Raw genomic sequence first — 23,325 nt, forward strand, 5'->3', positions numbered from 1 at the left:
AAATTACCAGTAGTTCTTTATTTACACGTTCACTACTGTTTGTTTGAACCTTGCCATATAGCGACTATGCGAGGCAAATAATATCATTCAGCGCCCATTCCCCGATCCATTCCCAGGATGCAATCGACATATGACAGTCAAAACCTATTGGCTTTGGCAACCCCCGTTTTGTCTTTCACATGGTGCTAACTTTCACTCCTTCTGTTTTGCCGCTCGTTGTTGCTGGCCTCTCTGCAGACTTTTTGGCTGGCTCAAAGCCCCACATTCCCAGACTGACAAGCAAGTGCAGCGAGGGGAGGAGCTCCGTCCGCTCTGAAGGCCCTCCTGCCTTAGCAACGGAGCCATGACAACTCAACCGACACAGCGGTTGGAATCTGCTTCCAGGAACGCCGCGGCCTGTAATGGCTGCCCCTGGAGCTGATTAGACACCCGGCATGCACTGGAGGACTAATGCCATCAATAGAGGGAAGCGAGCACGACTCTGGAATTCACGATGGATAATACCTTCGTGGAAGAGGTCGCTGCGTCATTAGTGAGGGAATTTCTCAGCCGAAAGGTACTGTAAAATCATCCACGTCGCCCATGTTCTCTGAATCATAAAAATTGCACTTTAAAAAACAAGGAATTGTATCCTAACTCGCCTACCTTTAAATACGTGTTTGTCGCAACCGTGTCTCGTTATTCTCACACTGGTTTTGTTCGCAGAACTATAACCTTATCACTATCGAATGGAAACCAACGTTTTCCAGCCTACTACAATTCCCATCAGGCTCTGCGTTGAGTCCTAGGCTCCGACTCATATGGATAGGGTCGATTTTTGCGCACTTTAATCAACAAATGGTCTGCTTTATTTTGCGAACACATCAGTGCATTGTGCTTCAAGGCAGTGTTTTGTGTAAACTTGTCAGCAAATCTCAGGATGTTACCGCGCTCTTGCAGTATCATTATTTCAGGGTTTTAGGTGGGATGAGTCGAATAGCTCTTGAAAGGGGGGGGGAGCAGGGTATGGTGGGCGTGGCCTCAAGCGTGCTAAGCGTAGCATATGAAGGGAGCGCATGGCCCACACAATACATCATGAATGATGAGACCCTGCTGACATGTATTTGGGATCACAAAGGATGGTCTCTGCTGATTGTTTTTCCGTTCAGTCTATATTGTAAATGCATGCTGACTAGAAGTCATCACTCTTTTTCTTATTGCATGAACAATTCAGCCCTCAGTTTGTAAATCAATCACCTATGAGAAATGGTTAGAGGGCACCAGCGTTGTTGTCTGGATGCTCTACATACAAATCCAGGATCATTTAAACATTTTGTTTTGTTTTTATATTTGACAAATCTCTCTGTGATGATGACTCGGGCATGCATCCTTCTGTACACATACTTAACAATTCACTGGGCTTGGTGTTCATTTCATTTGTCATAACACTCATCCTAAAATTAAAGTGTCTGCAAAACACTAGCAATATGTCCTCAGATACATAGTTAGTTCAGGGGGTTGAGGCTTTGGCTTCTCCAAGAGGATGACCTAATTTCCACAATGTATTCCTTTTACAGCTTGTAAATCAATTGCCCCCATGCAATTATCAATTGCCTCGAGCACTTAAACAGGAAAGGTTGCATCACATGCTTGCTTATTATTATTAGTGGTTCAGAGGTTTTTGAAGATTGCGAGGGTGGCGTTTGGGCCAGTTAAAGACATGCTTACATGGCACTTGTATGTACCACTGCCTGCTGATGATCTTGTGTGACTGTCCGAACTTCATGGTTTACCTAAGCATTTCAGTGGGAATTGTTAAATTCGCAGCAACTGAACAGAGTCAAACGGAAATTTGACATCTTATGGTTGAAACGGTCAAAAACGTGCATAACAACCACACAAACATTTTTTAAATGGTTATGGAGGATAGTCCTCCTCCCACTATCGGACGCAAAAAAATATTAATAATAAAGCACCTGGCACATTAGTAAATTTGTTGAAATATTTTGGCTCATATGCCACCATTGTTTTGACCACTAGAGGAAACACTACTTTTAACTGAAGTGCCAGGAGGTTCGATACCTAGTATTGGCATACCAGGCTATGCCATTATTATTATATTTATTGAGCACAGACTTAGCTTCGAGAAGCAACAGACTGCTTTACAGAGATATCCATACAGATGCATAACGGAGCGCTTTACAGAGAAACAAAACAGTACAAATGCATAACCGAGCGCTTTCCGGAAGTAACAACAAAACAGATATACAGCAGGGGGTAGGAGGCACAGAAGAGGGGAACGTGTTAGGCGGTGCGAGGAGCGATGTGATGGCCTAGGTGTTGAGGAAGAGAGACTCCTTGAAGAAGTGCGTCTTGAGTTTTTTTCTGAATTGTAGGAGCTTGGGGGCGATGCTGACGGGGAGGAGGTTCAAGGCAGCAAAGGCTTATTTTCTGGCCCTTTCATTTTTGCAGCAGCGGATTTCAAGTCTGCACGTGTTCTGACTTCTGGTGGTGTGCTGTCTGCCAGAGATGCTGAGTTTCTCCACAAGGTAGCTGAGTGCCTTTATAGATGAGGCAGCTTAGGGCTTCTGCCTTGTAGATGAGGCAGCAAGACTTGAAGGTGATTTGTGCGTGCAGTGGGAGCCATTGAAGGTCGATCAGGGCGTGGGTGATGTGGTTGTATCTGCGTAGACCCTTGATGAGGCATGCAGTCGCGTGTAGGTCACTTCTCGGGGCACAAGGGAGGACGACGTGAGGTCTTTCAGGAGTCCATTGCCCCAATTCAGGTGGGATAGGACCAGTGCTTGAACGGTGGATCTAAAGCTTGATGTTCCGCAGGAGGGAGAGCGGATACCAAGCTGAGTTTTCTTAGCTATGTGCATCTTGAAGGAGAGGTGTTTGTCGTTGAGTTCATGGATGATAGCCAGGTCTGAATGTCTGGGTATTCAGTGTTGTTGGTAAGGAGCAGGAATTCGGTCTTGGAGGGATTGAGCTTCAAGTATGCACTCTGGACATCCAAGACTGGATCAGTGAGAGGCAGGTTTTGAGTCTATGGATGTCCTTGATGGAGCCGATCTTAAGGTATAGCTGTGTGTCGTCAGAATATTGGTGGATGTGGATGTTGTGCGTGGCTATGATATGATATGGCATTTATAACGTGCCTATAGACAAGTGTTTCAAGGCGATACGAGGCAAGGGAGGGGAAACAGAGGGAAGACGGAGACAGCGATCCCACTAGGCCAGGTGACAATGAGATCGCGCAGGGGAAGGGAAAAGTGTGGTGCGGTAAGGGGAGGGGGACGTGCAGTACATAGGATAACAGTAAAATAAATAAGGCAATAAATAATAATACAAGTGCGGGAGTTGATTGGTAAGTGCAGGGGTAAGTGCAGACATCAGATGTCGAGTGCTAGTAGGGGCTGGAGGCATACAGAAACAGTCCCTCAGTGCAACGGTTGCCAGGGGGGCAGTGCAGGTGTGCAACTGGCATGGTGGGGACCTGGGCCCGAGATCAGAGGGTAGCCAGGTAACAAGTGCAGTTTCAGATTCAGCCAGATCAGCAGGGGAGAGGAGGAGAGAAAGCGGAAGCAAAGAGGAAGGTCTTGAGGTGCTCCCGGAACCGACAATGGTTCTCTTCAAGTTTCAGGGAGGCTGTTCCAGAGAGAGGTCCGAGCAGAACAAAGAGATCTACCACCAACTCGCTGCTTGGAGAAGTGACTAACCCCGAGGGAGTTAGAGGCGGATGAGCGAAGAGCTTGGGAAGGAAGATATTTAGGAAGAGAGAGAGTTGAAGGTGATGAGGCCCCAGAAGACCTTGTGGACAAAGAAGGACAGGCGTCTAACCTCGCTCCCTGACTGTTCAACCAATACCTGGCACTTCTTGCCCATCGCATTGCGGCTCTCTGCCCCAACTTTCAGTGCTATGCGGACGACACTCAACTCATTTTCAGGCTCCCTTCTGCCACCTCTTCTTGGAGAGCAGGTCTTCATGGATGTTCAGGAGAGCAGTTTCTGTGCTTCTGGCAGCTCTGAAGCCAGACTGACGGTCATGGAGCCAACCTACAGATTCAGAGTGAAGAATAAGCTGGGAGATGGCCCGCTTTTCCAGGAGTTTGCCAAGGAAAGGATAAATGGCGATTGGACGATAGTTAGCCGGTCAGGAAGGGTCAGTTGAGGGTTTCTTAAGAAGAGGCTGCACAGGGGAGTGCTTCAGGGGGGAGGGGACGACTCCAGTTGCGAACGAGCGGTTGCAGAAATCAGCCAGGGCAGGAGCCAGGGTGTCAATTTTGTCCTTGATGGTTTTGCAGGAACAGGGGTGAACTTGTTCTGACGAGACTTTCATAGATCGGATTTGTCTAGGAACCTCGTCTGAGGAGAAAAGGGGAAAGGCAGAGGAGCAGGAAGGAGAGGTGGCCAAAGTAGGGCCAGAGGAAGCGCAGGGAGTCGAGGGAGGAGAGGGAGAGGAACAGAGAGAGGACAGGATGTCCTGAGTTTTAGAGATGAAATGAGAAGCCAGGGCTGTGCAGAGGGCCTGGGAGGGGACAGGAGAGTTAGCGACTGCAGCAAGATTGGCCAGCTCCTTGCCGATTTTATAGAGTTTGGCCGAGTTGTTTGATACAACGGAGACACATCCTTGGATGTGGGCTCTCTTCATGGTGCGGACAGAGAGCCGGTATTGCCTTTGGAGCAAGCGGCAGGCCAGTTTGTCAGAGGATGTACCGGATGTACCGGAAGCACGCCATTTCCTCTCAGCCACCCTGCACTTGCGTTTAAGGGTGACGAGGTCTGAGTCATACCAAGAGGTGCACTTGGCTTTGGGCTTCAAGCGGATCCTCATGACGGGGGCAAGAACATCGAGAGTATCAGATATAGCAGAGTGGAGCATGGAAAGGGCTGTGTCAGGATGTGAGTCAGCCAAGGGAGTAGGAGGGGGTGAGAAAGTGGCAGCGAAAGCCTCAACTGACACACGCTTCATGGGTCGGATGACCGAGAAGGTAGGTGGCTTTGCGGGGGTTGACTTGGCCTGAGGGGTAGAGAGGGTGAGATGGGAGGAAAGGAGAAAGTGATCACTCCAGGAGAGAGGAGTGGTGAGAGGGATCGAAAGGGGAAGGTCTGAGGAGATCAGAGCATCCAGAGTGTGCCCTGCAGAGTGAGTCGGGGCAGAGGGGAGAATAGAGGGTGGGAGAGAGTCACAGAGGTCCCGAAAGAGTCCAGTGGGCGGACAGGAAGCATCCAGGTGGATGTTGACGTCTCCAAGAAGGAAGGAGGAGTTGAGTGGTTGAGACCAGGAGGGAAGAGGAGAGGTTCGCCCACTCAGAGAGAAAGGAGGAGATCTGACCAGGTGGCCGATAGATGGTAGCCACAGTGAGGGAATAGCCAGGAGAGAGAGAGAGAGAGAGAGAGAGAGGGGGAGCCTGCAGACGAGGCATTCGAAAGAGGAGTAGGCCTGCATAGGAACGACAGAGGCAGGAATCCACTCAGGGAAGACCAGGGCTACACCCCCTCCGGAACAGTTGGATCTGGACCTAGAGAGGATTTTGTAGCAATCAGCTAGGAGAGTGTCAAAGCTTGTGACAGAGCGGGCCGTGAACCATGTCTCGATGAGACTGAGGACATCGAGGTCAAGTTCCTCCAGGATGTGGCAGATGTCAGAGGAGTGTTTGACAGCAGAGCGAGAGTTTAGAGTGTCAATATGGAGAAGGTTGCCGTCCTTGAAAGACCACCGGGGATCGGTATAAATCAGAGGTATGCCCTGCGGAGGTGTAGAAGCAGCCCAGTGGCAGAAGAGGAAGGCGGAGAGGGCAAGGTAGACAAGGGGGAGACAGCAGGGGTAGTCTAGGAAGCCGTGGAGGGGCGAGAGGGTACAACAGGAGAAGGAAGGAAATTAATGAGGCGCAGGAAGCATCTATCAAAGAGGAGAAGGTTGGCTTAAGGACCTTGGACTAAGACGGTACTGTTGCGAAGCAGCACACAGACGCCGGTAAGTTGAATTCGCATTTATTTAAGATAAATGAAGGCAAGAAAGACCCCCGAGCATACGAGATCCCTCCCCATCAAAACCTCCAACAACTGACACATTTAGAACGTAAATATCACATGCAAGCGAACATTCCAGTGACATCATAGAGACACCCTGCTCTGCCTATGTCATAAACACTAGCTCTCTCTGCTCCCAAAGAGAAACATCATCACAACACATCTCCCTTCATCTCATTTTTTTTTTCCTTTTTTTTTTTTTTTTGAATTTTATTTAGAATTCATTAACCCACTTAAACAACTACATTAAACATTTTTTTCCCAACTGTCTGTTATACAAAAGTGTTCTCCTTTCACACATGACCCCTCTTCACAGTAGCTATCCTACTCTTGTTCCACACTTGCCCACCGGTCACACGTACCGCACCCTTCATGACTGCCACCACTCTGACCGGGTCCGAATAAAGGGAATCCCCTTTCTTTTTGAGAAACCCTTTCCTTATCCTGACCCAATCTTCACATTCCACACGCAATTCTTTCTTTCCTCTTCTCATATTTTCACGCATGACCCATTCTGATTTTCTTTTTACCAGTGACTTCCTTACCTGATCTACCACCAGGTCAGACTCCCTACTCCTACCAAGCCAAGGTGGGCACGTTATAGAAAACGGCTTCCTGCCCCTCATAAGCTCAAACGGGCATAATCCGGTAACAGAATGTGGCGCCATTCTAAGAGCCCACATCCTGTTTTGTATCATGGCTAACTTGTCCAAACCACAGTCCTCTCCCATCCTCACACTCTCCATTACACATCTAGTCATCCTCTCAACAACACCATTTGATTCAGGATGATATAACGAAGTTCTCTTATGTCCCACTCCACATCTCCTCAAATAATTGGAGAAACCTTCTCCTATAAATTGGGGACCATTGTCTGTCAAGACAGTTTCTGGTACGCCTTCATTAGCAAAAATCTCTTGTAAAACTCTTATCATGCTCTCCCCCGTGATGTCTCTGACAATTTTAAAGTCTGTCCACCTGGAAAATAAATCCACAACCAACACAACATATTTTCCGCGACCATAGCCTAATTCCACGGGACCCAGAATGTCCATGGCAATATCACTCCATATCCTGGATGGGAGACCTACATCCACCAATGGCTGTTTCCTGGCTACAATGCCCTTACCACTCCTGATACAAAACTGACAATTTGCCAGGGCTGCCTCTATTTCCTTGTCAAATCCTGGCCACCAATAGTCTTCTCTCAAAACACCCTTTGTCTTAGTAACTCCAATGTGACCGCTGTGTGCTAATTCTATAACCTTCTTCCTCAATCCAATGGGGACAATGGCCCTACCCCACCTGAACAAAATATCCTCATTTACAGACAACTCGTCCTTCACTTCCCAATATGGCTTGGTATCTTCCTCCAATGCCTGCTTATTTGGCCATGATCCAGACACAACATATGGAATTACTCTGTTGATCACATGTCTTCTTTCATACCCTCCAACCACTCTCGTTTGGAGACTATGCCATCAGTATTAACAAATACTAATTCTAAATCCTCATTCTTCACACTCTCAGGGTTTGCAACTCTAATCCTGGACAGGCTGTCCGCTAAAATATTTCCCTTTCCCGGAATGATTTCTATTTTAAAACAGTGCGTCTGCATCCTGGTGACCCAACCTGCCACCCGGCGTGAAACTTTGTCAAGGCCCTTATTCTCAAATATCGCTTTTAGAGGCTTATGATCAGTGCGAATTGTAAATTCCACTCCCCACACAAAACTCTTGAAACGTTCAACAGCCCAGAAACAAGCTAAAGCCTCTTTCTCAATGACCGAATATCTCATCTCTGCTCCTCTGAGACCTCTTGACGCATGAGCTATAATGTTTTCAGAACCATCAACTTGTTTCTGAGACAATACGGCTCCCAAACCACCCTCACTGGCGTCAACAGTAATGATGGTAGGCTTCCTAGTGTCAAAACATCCTAACGGACGAGCCATATCTATATCTTCTTTGATGCTATTGAACTCTTCCTCACATCGATTATTCCACACGAAGTCAGCACCCTTTCTCAAAATTTTCCTTAATTCCTGAACCTTATCGGCATAGTTCGTAACAAATTTCTGGTAAAATTCTGTCATTCCTAGAAATGAACGAAGTTCACTTTTATTTCTAGGGGTTTCTATATTTCTTATAGAATTCACCATATCTTCTTTGGGTCTTATCCCATCTTCCGACACTTCATGACCCAGATATTCCACTCTCGTCACAGCAAACTTACATTTCTCCCCTTTCACCGTGATACCCCTCTCCTCAAACATCTTCAACACCTTGCACAGATTTTTGTCATGTTCTTCTAAAGTCTCTCCACTCACCAATACATCATCCTGAAAACAAAAAACTCCCTTCATCCCTCTCAACAAACGATCCATGATCTTCTGGAAAACTGAAGAGGCGGATGCCAATCCAAATGCCAACCTCCTAAATTGGAACACACCTTCATGTGTTATAAATGCAGTGACTTTCCTACAGGCCTCCTCCAACTCCACTTGATGATATGCTGATGCCATATCCAGTTTAGAAAAATACTTTCCCCCGCCCACCCTGGTCAATAACTCTCCCATGTTGGGCAGGGGATGCCTGTCCACCAACACACATTTGTTTAACTCACGCATATCAACGCACAGCCTCAAATCCCCTGAACTCTTCTTCACTATTACAACTGGGGAAACCCACTCTACTCCCCCAGCTCTCTCAATTACACCTGACGCCAACAATTTTTGTAATTCCCTTTTTACACTGCCTCGTAAAGCAAACGGCACAGCTCTGAGCTTAGCCACTACAGGTACGCTATCCTTCTTCAAAATTATCTGGTGTTGAAACCCTCTTATTCTTCCCAGAGACTCATCAAACACTTTCCTATACTCTGACATATATTTCCCATGACTCACGGGTTCTTCGGAAACTTGTAGCACTTGGTCTGGATTGTTGGGATCAAGTCTTATTCCCAAATTCTTTTGTTCTCTCCATCCTAGTAGAGATTGTCCTTTCTTAGTGATATACACCTTTCCATCACAACATCGACCTTTAAACTCAAACTTACTCCACACGTACCCTAACAACTCGATTCGATCTTGATTGTAACTTCCTGGACTTATGTCCGGTTTCGACAGTGCTGATACATTCCCTCTCATCTCTGCTTCAAATACGCTTCTAGAAATAAGCGTTATTTTTGACCCGGAGTCGGCCATTAATGACATCTTGAAACCATTCACACTCACAGTGGCATATGGACGCTCACAGTCATCCTCATCATCACCCCTACCAACAGCATTAACCGTATTGACAATAACATTCTGAGAAGGTACAACATCGTCATCTGACGATTTCCTATCCTCCTCTTCATTCACATAAAATACTTTTCTTTGGTTATCTTGCCCAAATTGAAAATTCTTGCAACATGACATAAAATGTCCTCTCCTCCTGCACTTAGTGCAAACAGTCCTTCGTCCTGGGCAGACTACAGAGGATGCAAAATGAGTTGCACTAGCGCAACGATAAGAGTCTATCATCTTTCCTCTCCTCTCTTTTCTCATCTTTCTGACAAGTATTTTGACTCCTTCTTTCCTCCGGAATGTTCCTGCTTGACTGTCTATTTCTTCCTCTTCTTTTGTTCTTTCCTTCCGCTATGTTCATTACCTCTGGTTTTGCTTCGTTAGTATCTTCTCCTTCATTTTTAGATAACTTGGCTACACATGCTAAAGAATGCTCTACTCTCTTAGCCAAATCCAATACTTCATCTAAACTTGGTTCATCTTTTAGCCATAACTCTTCCCGTATTTTGTTAGATCGACAATGTGTCATGAATTGATCTCGAATATGTTCATCAAAGCTATCTTGAAATTTACAGGTTAAGGCCAGATGCCGCAAAGCAGTGACGTAATCTTCAACAGACTCCCCCTGTGCTTGAACTCGCATGCGAAAATTGTAACGTTCCAAAATTGTGCTCCTTTTTGGATTAAAATGCTTGTCGAGTTTCAATAATGCAATTTCAAATTCATTCAAATTATCCCCACTACCGTCTCCTTCTGGTTGTGGTAGTGTGTCAAAAATTCTCTGGCCTTCAAAGCCCAAAAAATGCAACAATAAGGCCAGCCTCCTCTCACCAGAATACAACATACCACCAGCCGCCCTCATATAGTGCATGAAACCTTTGCGCCATTGCTGCCAAGCAATCTTTGCCAGTCCTGGAGTCAGCATAAAAATGGGAGGACCTGATATGCCTGGTAGACCTGCCATGACTGCCTGAATGGCGAAACGTACAGCTGGTGTGGTTTCGGGGTGGCTGTGTTCCCAAGCATCTCTGTTTACTTGCAGTAACTCTCAGCACAACTCCTCTTCCCAAAAAATTTTTTTTGTATGAATATGTAAATATATATATATATTTTTTCTGAATGAATATATAATATATAGGTACAACTCCTTCTTAGTCAATGTGATACTTGTCTGTTCCTCTAGGACGCTGTGTGGCACTGCTTTTAAACCAAAACCGCATGTGTTTTAAACCACACTATTGACTGCCCATTTACTATACGAGATACGGTACTTAGGGAACAGAGTCTCAGTTGATTTGCCTAACTACCTGTTATACACAATATGGTAGTTGCTCGTGGAACAATCCGTAGGGGCTCTTTGGTGATCACAGTCAGTGAAAGTGAAGGATAAACACCACTTACTCAACTTCGGTGGACAAGGCAATGAACATCGTCACGTAGATTCAAACAAATTCAGAGGAGCCGCTCGACGGCTTTTCCTCCTCAGCAGCGCGCACAGGGAGGGACGGAGGCGGGCCCCCCGCGGGCTGCTCAACGCGTCTGCGGAGCTTCCCTTTCTTTTCTTCCGCTCGACGCCGCAGCTGGGCGGAGCAGTCCCCACTTTCCAGGGGATCCAGGAAAAGGACGACTTTCCCTCCACGGCAGCACGCACAGGGAGGAATGGAGGCGGGCTCCCCGCGGGCTGCTCAACGCGTCTGTGGAGCTTCCCTTTCTTTTCTTCCGCTCGACGCCGCAGCTGGGCGGAGCAGTCCCCACTTACCAGGGGATCCAGGAAAAGGACGACTTTCCCTCCACGGCAACACGCACAGGGAGGAACGGAGGCGGGCTCCCCGCGGGCTGCTCAACACATCAGCGGAGTGGCCCGGACAACCCGCACAGGTCCTGGATGGGAAGGGTATGGGCCGTGAGGGACGTGAACAGCAGCAACGTGGCCTGGCGAGTCTCTCGATCCGGAAGAGTCCACAGTTGCGGTCGTTGCTCAGTGCTGATGCAGACGGTCGATGCTTCAAACTTCACGGGGGTCTGGGTCTGCCTTCACTTCACCTGCCGGGCAACTGGTGCTTCTTATTTCACCAGCTTCATCCCATCCTCGTCGCCATTGTTGCGAAGCAGCACACAGACGCCGGTAAGTTGAATTCGCATTTATTTAAGATAAATGAAGGCAAGAAAGACCCCCGAGCATACGAGATCCTTCCCCATCAAAACCTCCATCAACTGACACATTTAGAACGTAAATATCACATGCAAGCGAACATTCCAGTGACATCATAGAGACACCCTGCTCTGCCTATGTCATAAACACTAGCTCTCTCTGCTCCCAAAGAGAAACATGTCTCGATGAGACCGAGGACATCGAGGTCAAGTTCCTCCAGGATGTGGCAGATGTCAGAGGAGTGTTTGACAGCAGAGCGAGAGTTTAGAGTGGCAATATGGAGAAGGTTGCCGTCCTTGAAAGACCACCGGGGATCGGTATAAATCAGAGGTATGCCCTGCGGAGGTGTAGAAGCAGCCCAGTGGCAGAAGAGGAAGGCGGAGAGGGCAAGGTAGACAAGGGGGAGACAGCAGGGGTAGTCTAGGAAGCCATGGAGGGGCGAGAGGGTACAACAGGAGAAGGAAGGAAATTAATGAGGCGCAGGAAGCATCTATCAAAGAGGAGAAGGTTGGTTTAAGGACCTTGGACTAAGACGGTACCATTCATGTACACATTAATGATGACATTAGAGGAGTGGAAGGTGGCCAAGAGGGCCTCCCACTGTGTGCCACCGTTAATGGGAGAGGAGGAAAAGGGAGAGAGCGCAGAAACCATATGTAGAGTCCATAGGTCTGGCAAGGGAACCACAAAGAGGATGTCGGTGAAAGTTTGCCTGGAGGAGGCACTGGTATAGGTGTCGGCGATAGGGAGGACTGGGTTGGAGACCAGGATGTCCTTTTTAAACTTCTTCCTACCAGATTTAGTGAGGAGAGCAGGATAGTCGATAGAGAAGCAGTTAGAAAAGATTGGAGATTCTGAGGGCTTCGGTGTGCCCTGGGTGACAAGTAGCAGACTCAGGCATCAAAGATACAAAAACAAAAGGAAGTAGAACTGCTACCTTCCAGGTTCATACCCAATTTTTGTCAATAAATGGAACAAATGGAAATCGGGGAGCCTGGTATAGTTGTACTAATGGATTAAATCCCTGAGTTAGTAACCCAAAAGTTTGTCCAGAAAGAAGAAAGGTCGAATAAGGAAACTCACACGTGTCAAAGGTTGTGAACATAAAAGGTTTGTATTAAAACAAAAAAACATCAAAAAAACATTTGAAAACAATATGTATGAGACAAATTTCAATAATCTAGACAACGAATAACTTGGTGGGGTACATAAGAACATCAAAAAAACATTTGAAAACAATATGTATGAGACACATTTCAATAATCTAGACAACAATAACTTGATAAGGTACATGAAAGAAATGCCCATTCAGGCCTTTTAGTGCTTGCTGAATGGAGAGTATTTAAGCGTGACCCAAAGGGGAAAATATTCACAAATGGTTCTGGGTTTAGAACATGCTCCATGTATAGTACATGTAGGAGTATAGAAGGTTTATTGGACCTGTAGCCATCTAGGTCCTGGAGTTGCTTCTATACAAGGAAGCATCTCATCTTGCAGGTGCCAACGTGCAGGGGGAACTAGGTCAGCTTGTGGAATACAATTGCTGGCCTGGGGGATGTTTGTTAAATAAGTACTAATCGGACATGTGGATCAATACAGCCCCCTTGCACATAGTACACGTTTCGGCGGAAGAATTATCCCATTTGGAAATGCTTCTGAGGGATAAATTTTGTTCTACATGAACCGCCTTCATCAGGGCGAGTGGGTGGCCCCTGTAGCAAGAAAATAAAAATAAAGGAAAAACAAAAGGAGAAAATCAATGTCAAGTCCTTATGTATCGGGACCCTAATTCTTTCTGGACCTAACTAGGTTAAATTAGTAACAACAATTAAATTGTGCAACGAACCGAGTGTTCGAATTCATAAGAAACCTTAGTTTAGTAGGGGGGCAAGCCTGAGAGAAAATTACGTGAGTGCAGGAAAATGCAACTGTAATCTATCTGTGGTGGTTGGAAGGCATGCCTAACTCACCACAGAAACCTTGAGGTGAATCTCACTGTGAGGCAGGCACTCCTTGTGGGCCGGACCAGTCAAGCCGCACTGTAGGTTGCTTGGTTGAAGAGGAAGTGGCTGAATTCAGTCCACAAAAATGGATACTGCAGGGAACATCATTCTGTGCAGAGAAAGCAAGAGATAAAAAACAATGTCATAGCACTATCAATTGCGTGTGCAAAGAAGGCTCAATGGGTTCTGCAGGGTGTACTAGGTTGGGAGAACCCACCATGAATGGAGCAAAAACTAGAGGGGGGTTTATTTGTTATGGTGGTGTAGTGTCTGTTCGTCCCGCAGGGGCGTCATGCATATGAACATAGGCGGTACCTGGGCTGGAGGTGGCTGACTCCCTAGGTGTGTGGATGTCGCTCATGTGGATGAGCGAGGCGGGACTTCATTTGTGCCAGCACTGTGCCAGGAAGCAGACTGTAGCCGCTCCAGGCTGGTTGCTAGTTGCTGGAGAGACAGAGAGCACCATAGAGAAGGGTAGGCCAGAACACTAGGGAAGGACACGGCATGGAGCAAGCAGATGAGAGACAGAGGCAGAGAGAGAGAGAGAGAGAGAGAGAGAGAGAGGACAAGTGTTTAGATAGTGGTAGAAAGGTTGGTAGAGGAGTGCTTTGCTAGGGGCAAATGCAGAACAGCACTACTTACACAATGCAATTTTTAAAAACAGGAGAAAACACGCCTCTGGCAGTAGGCAGTCTGATTAGCATTTCAAGGCCCATGGATTTGCATCTAAGTTGTTAGACCGTGCTTGTGGCGGCACATACTGAAGAATGTTAATTGGCAGGCCTCAGGGAAGGCCTTTGTGCAGGATGTGACAATGCAGACCAGAGACCAACACCTCTTTGTAATGCAATGTGTCAACTTGGCACTAACACCCCTCCTTGGTATGAAAGGGCAGTGAATGGCCTGTCTGGAACCACTACTTACATAGGAGAGAAGTATGTGAATTGTAGGAGACGAAAGTCTGCCTGCAACCCCCCTACGTCAATGGAGGCCCATGTTGTGACCAAGTGCTGCATAGGGCTCAGTTAATTAGGGAGACACTTTGATGTACAGCAGACAGGAAGATGGGTGTGACTTAGAAGTATATGTTGTCATCCTTCCCCTGTCTGTTACCAAACGCTCTGATTCTGACCTGAAGCATCACTAAAGATTGTTGGTGGGGACCCAGGATTGGTTCATTAAGGTGGGCTTAGCCTGCACCAATCACTGGAGCACGTTTGGCTTTAAAAGAGGGCTGAGCCCTTCACCGATCAGATCATCTGAAGACTTTGCAAGGAGTAAGAAGGAGGACTCATTTGGACCAGAGCGGAAGGTACAGTCTACCTTACATCTTCCGTCAGTGAAGGAAGACCAGGAGTTCAGGGACATCATTTAGGGGTTGCCAGGGGTCGCAACTGAGACCCCTGTGGTCTCCCTTGCTACCCCTGTGGTCTCCCTTGCTACCTCTAAATAAATAAAAAAATATATATATTTTTTAAAGTGTCTTTATTTTGGTTGTAATTTCAAGCTCCTGGGCGGTGGCAAGCGCCATGTGGCTCTTTGCTTCTGGGGTGGCTGGCTTTCTTGTTTGTTCAGGCCTCTTAAAAAAAGAACAGGGGTTCCACAAGTCTAACACTTTCAGCACTGGCCCTAAATTGGAAGGAATAGGAATAATGTGTTTTTCTGGAATTCTATACAATAATTGCTTGACTCATTAAAGGTTTATTTCAGGCACACTTCAGGGGGTGAGTCACTGATTTAGTCTGTTCTTAAACACCTCAACTCAGCCTTTCATCCTTCTGAGGTCGATAAATGAGTACCCACACAGGTTGGGTGATATTGGATGTATATGTCTTCTATATAAAGCGCTTAAGTGTAAGTGCTATATAATAGCACCTCATTATTATTTGGCCATGGACGTCTGCTTGCATTCACAGTACTTTGGTAATATGGGCCTATACTCTCTGATCTGAAATGTACATCACATTATAGTGATATCGTAAATATATTTTTCGTGGTGTACTTAGGAACAATGCTATGTGGTGCCACTTCCTTTTTTGTCAAGGGGTGAAAGGTCGTGTTCCATCGCTTCCCACGATATCACTTCGGGATGGGGTCAAATTACATCACTTCCTGTGATGTCATCAGAGGTCAAGGGTCATGTGATGTCACTTCCGCTACCCCTGGCATTTTGGTGAAATGAGGTCCCTGCAGGAGTTCCAAGAGGGAAGCAAGATCACTCCCCTAAACACCTCCCAGGGAACGGAGGGAGATACCGGACTCGGAGGACCCGTCAAGCAGCTCCAGAACCGGTACCCAGCCAGCACACAGTGTGCCCTGCTAGGTTCTGAGAGCAAGCTTCCTAGGTGGGAAGTCCCAGAGAGTCTCTGGACAAAGGACATGGCTGTTGCCTGCTGACACCCTCCTGAGCTTTGGGCCATCAGCCTTGAAAGGACACGATCCCTGCGAAGAAGCTAAGAGAAGTGCCACACAAGCATCATCCAGCGTCCATCTTTTTAGGGACAATTCGATACAGTCGAGTCCTCAAACCGCATCCGGCTGCACCACTGACTGATGTCACAGTGCAGTCACCAGAGCCATCCGATACCCCTCGATCAGCATTCCAGATCCGCCAGCCAGCACAGAGGCAGCGATTCTTGGCCCCGAGCTGCCGTGCCAGACAGCCTGCAGTTGTCCGTCCAGCCTCGCTTGCCAAACTGCCTGCTGCCTGGTACCCACAGCTGTCTACCACCACTAATTCTGTCTCATGGGCTACGAAGCGCCCTGGACCGGCCTTGACGCTGTCGAGTACCAAGATCTTCTTCAGCACCAGGTAGATTGTAGTTCTACCCCCCTGGTCCTTCTCTGAAAGTCCCTACAGACAGTTATGAACCTTTGCCCGCTTGGTGTTGAAACCGAATAACCTTGAACAGTAAGACTGATTGTTTTACCACCTACCCTCTTGTCAGTATCCAGAGTGCATCCCTTTCCTTTGTGAAACTGTCTGTCCTCTGTGTTCCTTTACAGTGTGGGTTGTAATTGTAGTAGGCTAGAACTGTCTGTTGTAGTAATAATACAGTAGATATTTGTATTCAACCTTGACTGGACTGTCCCTTTTTTATCAGTGGTTAATAATTGTATTTTCGCTGTTGCAACTAACCAATGATCCTCGACCATGCGGACATAAGCCTGCCGTCCGTCCACGTTACCAAAATTGGACAAGAAGGTCTTATAACTTGATTGATGGTTTAGAGACCGATATTCATCCCTGGACCACTGTTCCCCCGCGGAAGTTGATTCGTCTCAGGTCTACTGTGTCGAAAGTGGCCGAAAGGTCAAGTAGAACCAGGAGGCAGGAGTGGCTGTCGTCAAGAATGTTGAAGGCATCGCCAACCACTTGTATGGTTGCTGTCTCCGTGCTTCATCTGGGTTTGACCGCAGATTGGTAGGTTTGGAGGAGATTATTGGTGTCAATGTTTTGCTGCAGTTGTGCGGCTACCACTTTCTCACTGATCTTACCTACTAAGGGAAGATGGGTGAAGGTTCAATAGTTACCTAGGTTGTCGGGATCCAGTGTGGGTTTCTTTAGTATAAGGAGGATTTGTTGTTTTTAGGGGCGATGGGAAGGTGGCTTGAGTTAGGGAGCTTTGCATGACCTCCAGGTAGGGAAGGAGACTTTCTGCAGGGAGGGTCTTGAGGACTGATGGATGCTGGTAGGATGTCGTCTGTATATGATGTAGCTTTGAGGGCAGCCAGGGTTTCTACCAGTTCCTCTGTCGAGAGTGTCTTGAACGTGTTCCAGGGTGTGGATATTCTGCAAGGAGGGACATGAAGTAGGTCTGTGGAGGTGTATGTGCTGGCGAATATTGCTGATGATGATCTTTATGCTGAGTTGCTGTTTAAATATTATCGTATTATGTGACTCTAGTGTTCCATAGGTGTGCAAAATATGATCCAACAAGAGATCAAGGTCTGTGGGAAATGCCACTTATTGTGGGAAATGTTCTTGTTTGGCAAATATATTTGATTACAGCGTTCCAATGAGCACAGGACTGGCATGAGGAAAATTAACGAACGTGCCGTGTAAATCAAATAAACAAAAGATGGGTGGCAAAGATAGCACCAGCTTTATTAGCGGTGCTCTCTCTGCCCCTGCTCCTAAATGGTGACAAATAAGAAAGGCAGGCTATCTCCATCTCCACCTACTAAGTTTAAAACATGGAAGATGCTAAACGTACCCCTAAATATGCAGAGGACATCTTTCTTTTTCACATGAATTTTTATTAAGCATTTATAGTTTTCAAAAAACAAGCCCCCGTAAAGAACATTGAAAGGAAACAAAGTCAAGGAACCCCCAAACCAGACTCCACCCCCCCCCCCCCTCACTCACCCCTCTCTCAACCCAAACCATACCCGGAGGAACTAAGGAGACAAAGGCATCTCACAAAATCGGGACCAAATATACAATCAATACTGTTGCAACGGGCTCAAATCATAAAAACAAGGGACGGCCAGTGACAACATAGGTGGCATCACCGATATTAAAGGCAAATGAAAAATCTCATAGTTCAAAGTCTCATTGATTCACAATCTTCATGAAGCAGAACCACCATCCAGTCTTGCAAAAATGAGTTCATGGTGTTATGAGTAATCGCCGAGAGTTTCTCATACGTAAAGATCACCCAGAGTTTTGCTAACCAGTCAGCTTTTAGAAGGCATCATAGAGCATTTCCACTTGCCTCCCCGCCCGCAACATGGCCTGAACCACACGTGACAAAGGTTCATCTCCCTCATCCGAGGCCAGAACACCAAAGAGAAGCACAAGGGGCCGCAAGGGTAGGTCAGCCCCCGTAATCTCCTTAATCCAGCTCAGGAGTTCAGACCAAAAAAACTGGACAGAAGGACATCCCCACCAACGGTGGAACCATGACCGTCGTTGACCACAACCTATCGGGCAGAACGGGAAGGACCCCAAGTACATTTTGGCAGGTGAAAGGTGCCATGCATGCAGCATCTTGAAATTATGTTCCATTGCCGCTGTGTACAGGGATCCCGAGAAAAGAACCTTAAAAATGGCTGACCAGGTAGCCGCACCTATTTCCCCCTCCACCCAACCCTCCCAATGTTTCATAAAGGTCTGCCTGGGCTCTACGTCTGCCATAATCAGCGCCTTGTAGATTTTAGAGAGGGAGCCTTTGCTACTTTTGGAATCGCTTATCACACTCTCCAACGGAGTGGGGGGGCGGGTTAGGTCTTCAACCCACTGGGTATCAGTCATAATACCTTTCACTCGTATGTAGTCAAAAATAGAAATCGAAGGAGCGCCCAGAGATTCCACGAGACTATCATAGTCTATGAATACACCCTGCCTGAATAACTGGGCTGCACGTTCCAGACCCCCGTCCGACCATCTCTGTGTCCCCCGAAGGTTTCTTTTACCCAAATCAAATGGGGGTGCCCACACCGAGGACAGGGGGGAGGGCCAAGAAGAAAGGGACGCATGCCCCCTATCCTTCTTCCACAGCGACCACAACACAGACAGGGTGGGATGTACTTTTACTGCCCTAGGAAGGGGGGTTCCCACTGCCCACAGGAGGTCTCTCACTTTTCTGGGATGGGCATGGACATTCTCAATATGTGAGCAATAAGTTCTCATCTCATCCCTCAAGTGCTCCAGGAACACCCTTACCTGAGCCGCCTTATGGTACCGACGAAAATCAGGCAGGCCAAAGCCCCCGTACGAACGAGGGAGAGTTAAGGTATTGTATCTAACCCTCGGCTTCTTTCCCCTCCAGATAAAACGAACCACCTCCGACTGAAGAGCTTTAAAGAATGACTCTGGAATAACGGCCGGGAGGGAGGAAAACAAGTAAAGCAGACGTGGATGTACGTTCATCTTGATCGTCACCATACAGCCGAACCAAGAAAGCGTCAAGGAAGACCAGCGTCGGAGATCAGCGAGAATCTTCACCAGAACAGGAGGGAAATTTGACCTCAAAAAGCTTCGCCAGGTTCCTCGGGATCCAGACCCCCAAGTAAAGCGTCGCCTCCCGCTCGACTCTGATACCCTCCCGAGTAGTCCTCTCCCCACCTCTAAGTCAGAGCTGCCCATAGGCACCAAACACGATTTTGTACGATTAATTTTCAACCCGGAGAAGGAGCCAAAAGCGCTAATTTCATTGAAGAGACTCGGAAGCGATTGCCTAAGATTAGTTACATACACCAGAAGGTCGTCTGCAAAAAGCGAGAGTTTAAAGTCCAGATCGCCACACCTGACCCCCGATATACCCCGATGTTCTCTAACCGCTATAGCTATGGGCTCAATCGCCAGAGCATAAAGCAGAGTTGAGACCGGACAACCCTGGGGAGTTCCTCGGGAGAGAAAGAAGGGGGACAAGGTCACGCCATTGACTGCCACCCTGGCCGATGGGCCATTATACAAAGTTGCTATCCATCTACGGAATCTAGCCCCCAGACCCATTTTCACCAGAACCTTGCTCAGGTAGGCCCACTCAACCCGGTCAAAGGCCTTTTCCGAGTCCAGTGACAGCAGATAAGCCTCCTCCCCGGTCAGAGCCACCTCGTGCATCAACCCGAGCGACTTCCTAATATTGTCGCTGCCTTGCCTCCCCGGGACAAAACCCACCTGGTCACCATGTACTAGGGCAGGGAGGTGAATCGGTAACCTGTTCGCCAATAGTTTGGCTAAAATCTTAACATCCGTGTTAAGCAAGGAGATGGGACGGTACGACTGACAACTTCTCGGGTCCTTCCCTTCCTTAGGGATTACTACAACACGGGCCGAAAGCATGGATGGGGGGAGCTGACCCGAGTCAAGAACACCATTAAACAATTTAGCTAAGAAAGGGGCCAGGGCAGCACGACATTTTTTATAGAAAAAAAACAGTGAACCCATCATCCCCCAGGGCTGTACCGGATTTCATAGCACCTATAGTGTCTATCACCTCCTGGGGCGAAACGGGGTTCTCCAGGAGGGTGGCTTTCTCAAGGGGAAGGGAAGGAATTGGCAATGCCTCCAAAAACACATCTATGTCCGCCCCACCTCCTTCGTATTCAGATTTATATAGGCTTTCATAATACCTCCGAAATTCGTCCGCTATCCGAGGATCCTCTCGGCAGAGCATACCATCTGGAAGGGAAAGAGCCTCCACTCGCCTACTCTCCCTAAGCTCGCGGAGTCTCCATGCTAGGATTTTTGTCCGCTTTTTCACCCTTCTCCATGTACTTTTGCTTAAGGAAGGACAGCTTCCTTTCGGTCTGCCCCACCAGGAGAGCAGCTAGCTTCGCCTTAAGCTGTTGGAGCTCGGCCAACTTCCCCGGGAAGATCTGGGATCTTAATTTACCCCTCGGCTGGATAGACTCCATTTTATTCCTAAGAAGCTTTTCCTCTTTACCCCTCTCTCGCTGCTTCCTCGCCGCCCCCAAACCAATGAGGACACCCCTGATCGTTGCCTTGAAGGCTTCCCAGACCCCCTCCAGGCCCATTTGCCCATTATCATTGAACTCAAAAAATTCCCCAATAGAGGTCAAGACAGTCCAAGCTAGCTCCTTGTCTTTCAACAGGAGGTCATTGCAGGCCCACTGCCTCGGCCCTGGGAGAACCAGGGGAATCCCCAATTGGACCCTTACCTATTCGTGGTCAGACCACAGAGTCACCTCCACACGAACCTCTGAAATTCTGTTGTAAAGCCCCTTATCGACCTGGATATAGTCAATTCTAGAGAATGACAAGTGGGGTTTCGAGAAAAAAGTAAATAGGGGGTCAGGATCTTCCCGGGCCGAGTGCGAGGCCCTAAGCCCTAATTCATCGTTGGTGCTCTGAAAGGAAGACGCAAGGCGCCTTTGCAGCTGGGAATCCGTAACCGGGCGACTGGGCAATCTATCACACAAGTAATCGAGAACCATGTTAAAATCACCCCCCACCATTAACGCACCTTCAGTAAAAGTAATAATTTTGAGCTTCATCTCCGACCAGAAGCGATCTTGGGCTTCATTTGGCGCATAAATGGAGATCAAAGTAACCTTGGTTCCTCTACAGTCTCCCTTGACCATAACAAAACGGCCCTCAGGATCACTAACCTGGGCTCGAAGAGAGAAATGGGCCTTCTGGGAGATCACTATCGCCACCCTTCTCTTTTTGACCTTGGAGGACGCATGAAAGACTTTATGTATGGAACTTGCCTTCAAAGCAGGTTCTACTCCCTTCACCCAGTGAGTCTCTTGAAGAAATATAATGTCAGGTTTCAACCTATTGAACTCCTTTGCCACCAAAGATCTTTTATATGGACAGTTCAGACCTTGCACGTTCAACGAGCCCAGCGCCAGTGGGAAATCACATTCACCCATTCAACGAATACAGTCTAGGCATTGGTCCCCGGAAGATTAAACTCTCTGAAAAAAACCTTGTCGAATGACTCTCCAATATTTCCCCCAAGCGAAAGCAACTACAATAAGCAGTAACACCCCAGACCACTTGAAACCTAGCAGACCCCCATGGCCCACAAAAAACACCCCCCCAGAACCCGCCACCCCCCGCTTTACCGAGCGCCTGGCTAGACAGCAACATCCAACCGCTGTCACACCAGGCCATCATTGGCCGCCTCCACCTGGCCCGCCCATGACTTAAAAAGTATCACATCATTTTGAGCCCCCCCGCACACATTGCGCAAACTCACTCCCTCCACAACCCCTATTCACCATCACATTTTCCACACTAGTTTATGCCACCCTCTTCAAGACATAACTAACACCCCAAGAAACCCCAGGACTCCCCCCTCACCCCCCAGAGAATAATGAATCCCAAGAACACCTTAGAGCACCATATGAAAACAACCTTTCTGAATAGATTAAGAGGCAGGCTGACTCGGAGAAGGCGGTGTCATCCTTCTAAATTTCCTATGACATCGGACGTGGCGCCTCTCCCCAAATCGAGAGGGTTTCCGTTGTTCAGTGTCTTTTCCAATTCCATCTGAATTTCCAGCATCCCCGGCTGAGTCTCCTAAGAGTTCACCAGTCACCCTCTGTATGTTGGCTTCCGTGACAAGGGAGTACTTATAACCTTCAACTTCAAATGCGAGAGAAAAGGGATGTCCCCATCTGTATCGCACTCCCTTAGACTGCAGCCATTTAGTCAAGGGGCCACAAAGCCTCCAGCGCGCCAGAGTCATGACACATCTCTAGACTCTATTGCACCACTCAAACTTAGACAAAGCAAACCCAAAGCCCATCTCAATTCATGGTACACCCCATACCTAAAATCATTATGCAACAAGAAAAGGCATTGTGAGACATCCTGGCGAGCACAACCTTCTGACAAAAACAAAGCCAACCTAAGCTCCATCACAGCCCTATACAAAAAAGAAATCATCCTAGCTAAACGCGAAACTTGCAACACTAGAATTGCCCAAGCCAACTCTAGCACGAAAGAACTCTTTGTCATCCTCAAAGAGCTAGAAGCACCCATCCCTGTGCCAGACAACTGCATCAAAGACCAACTTTGGTGCTCCAATATACAGCAAGCTCTAGCCAACAAAGTCACAACCCTTCAAACAAAAATTGCCAAGAAAAAAGCCACATTCTCCAGCAACAAACCCATTAGCATCAACTTAGAGGAACCAAGTAACTCCTCCAATCTCCCCAGATTTAAGTTCTCCAAAGTCACCATAAAAGAAACAGAAAATACAATACTATCTCTCAAACCCACCAACTGTCAAGGCGACCTATGCCCCGCTCAACTTCTAAAGGATGCAGCCAGAGACCTGGCCCCCTTTATCACAAAACTTATCAACTCGTCCTTCTCCACCAACATCATCCCTTTCAACCTCAAAGAATCATGGGTACTTCCTCTACTGAAAAAGCAGTCACTA

The 23,325-nt window shown here is 47.5% G+C and overlaps 1 protein-coding gene across 1 annotated transcript in view; it reads left to right on the forward strand.

Moving 5' to 3' along the window:
- The first annotated feature begins 318 nt into the window (after positions 1–318).
- MINDY4 (MINDY lysine 48 deubiquitinase 4) overlaps positions 319–23,325 on the forward strand; it is a 1,976,984-nt gene continuing 1,953,977 nt past the window's right edge. Inside the window, exon 1 of the mRNA XM_069647706.1 lies at positions 319–556. Within this exon, the coding sequence (XP_069503807.1) occupies positions 494–556 (63 nt within the window). The 5' untranslated portion in view covers positions 319–493. The remainder of the gene's footprint in view (positions 557–23,325) is intronic.

This window comes from Ambystoma mexicanum, chromosome 2q, assembly GCF_040938575.1.
Source record: "Ambystoma mexicanum isolate Mex_15411 chromosome 2q, UKY_AmexF1_1, whole genome shotgun sequence".
Taxonomy (NCBI): Eukaryota; Metazoa; Chordata; class Amphibia; order Caudata; family Ambystomatidae; genus Ambystoma; species Ambystoma mexicanum.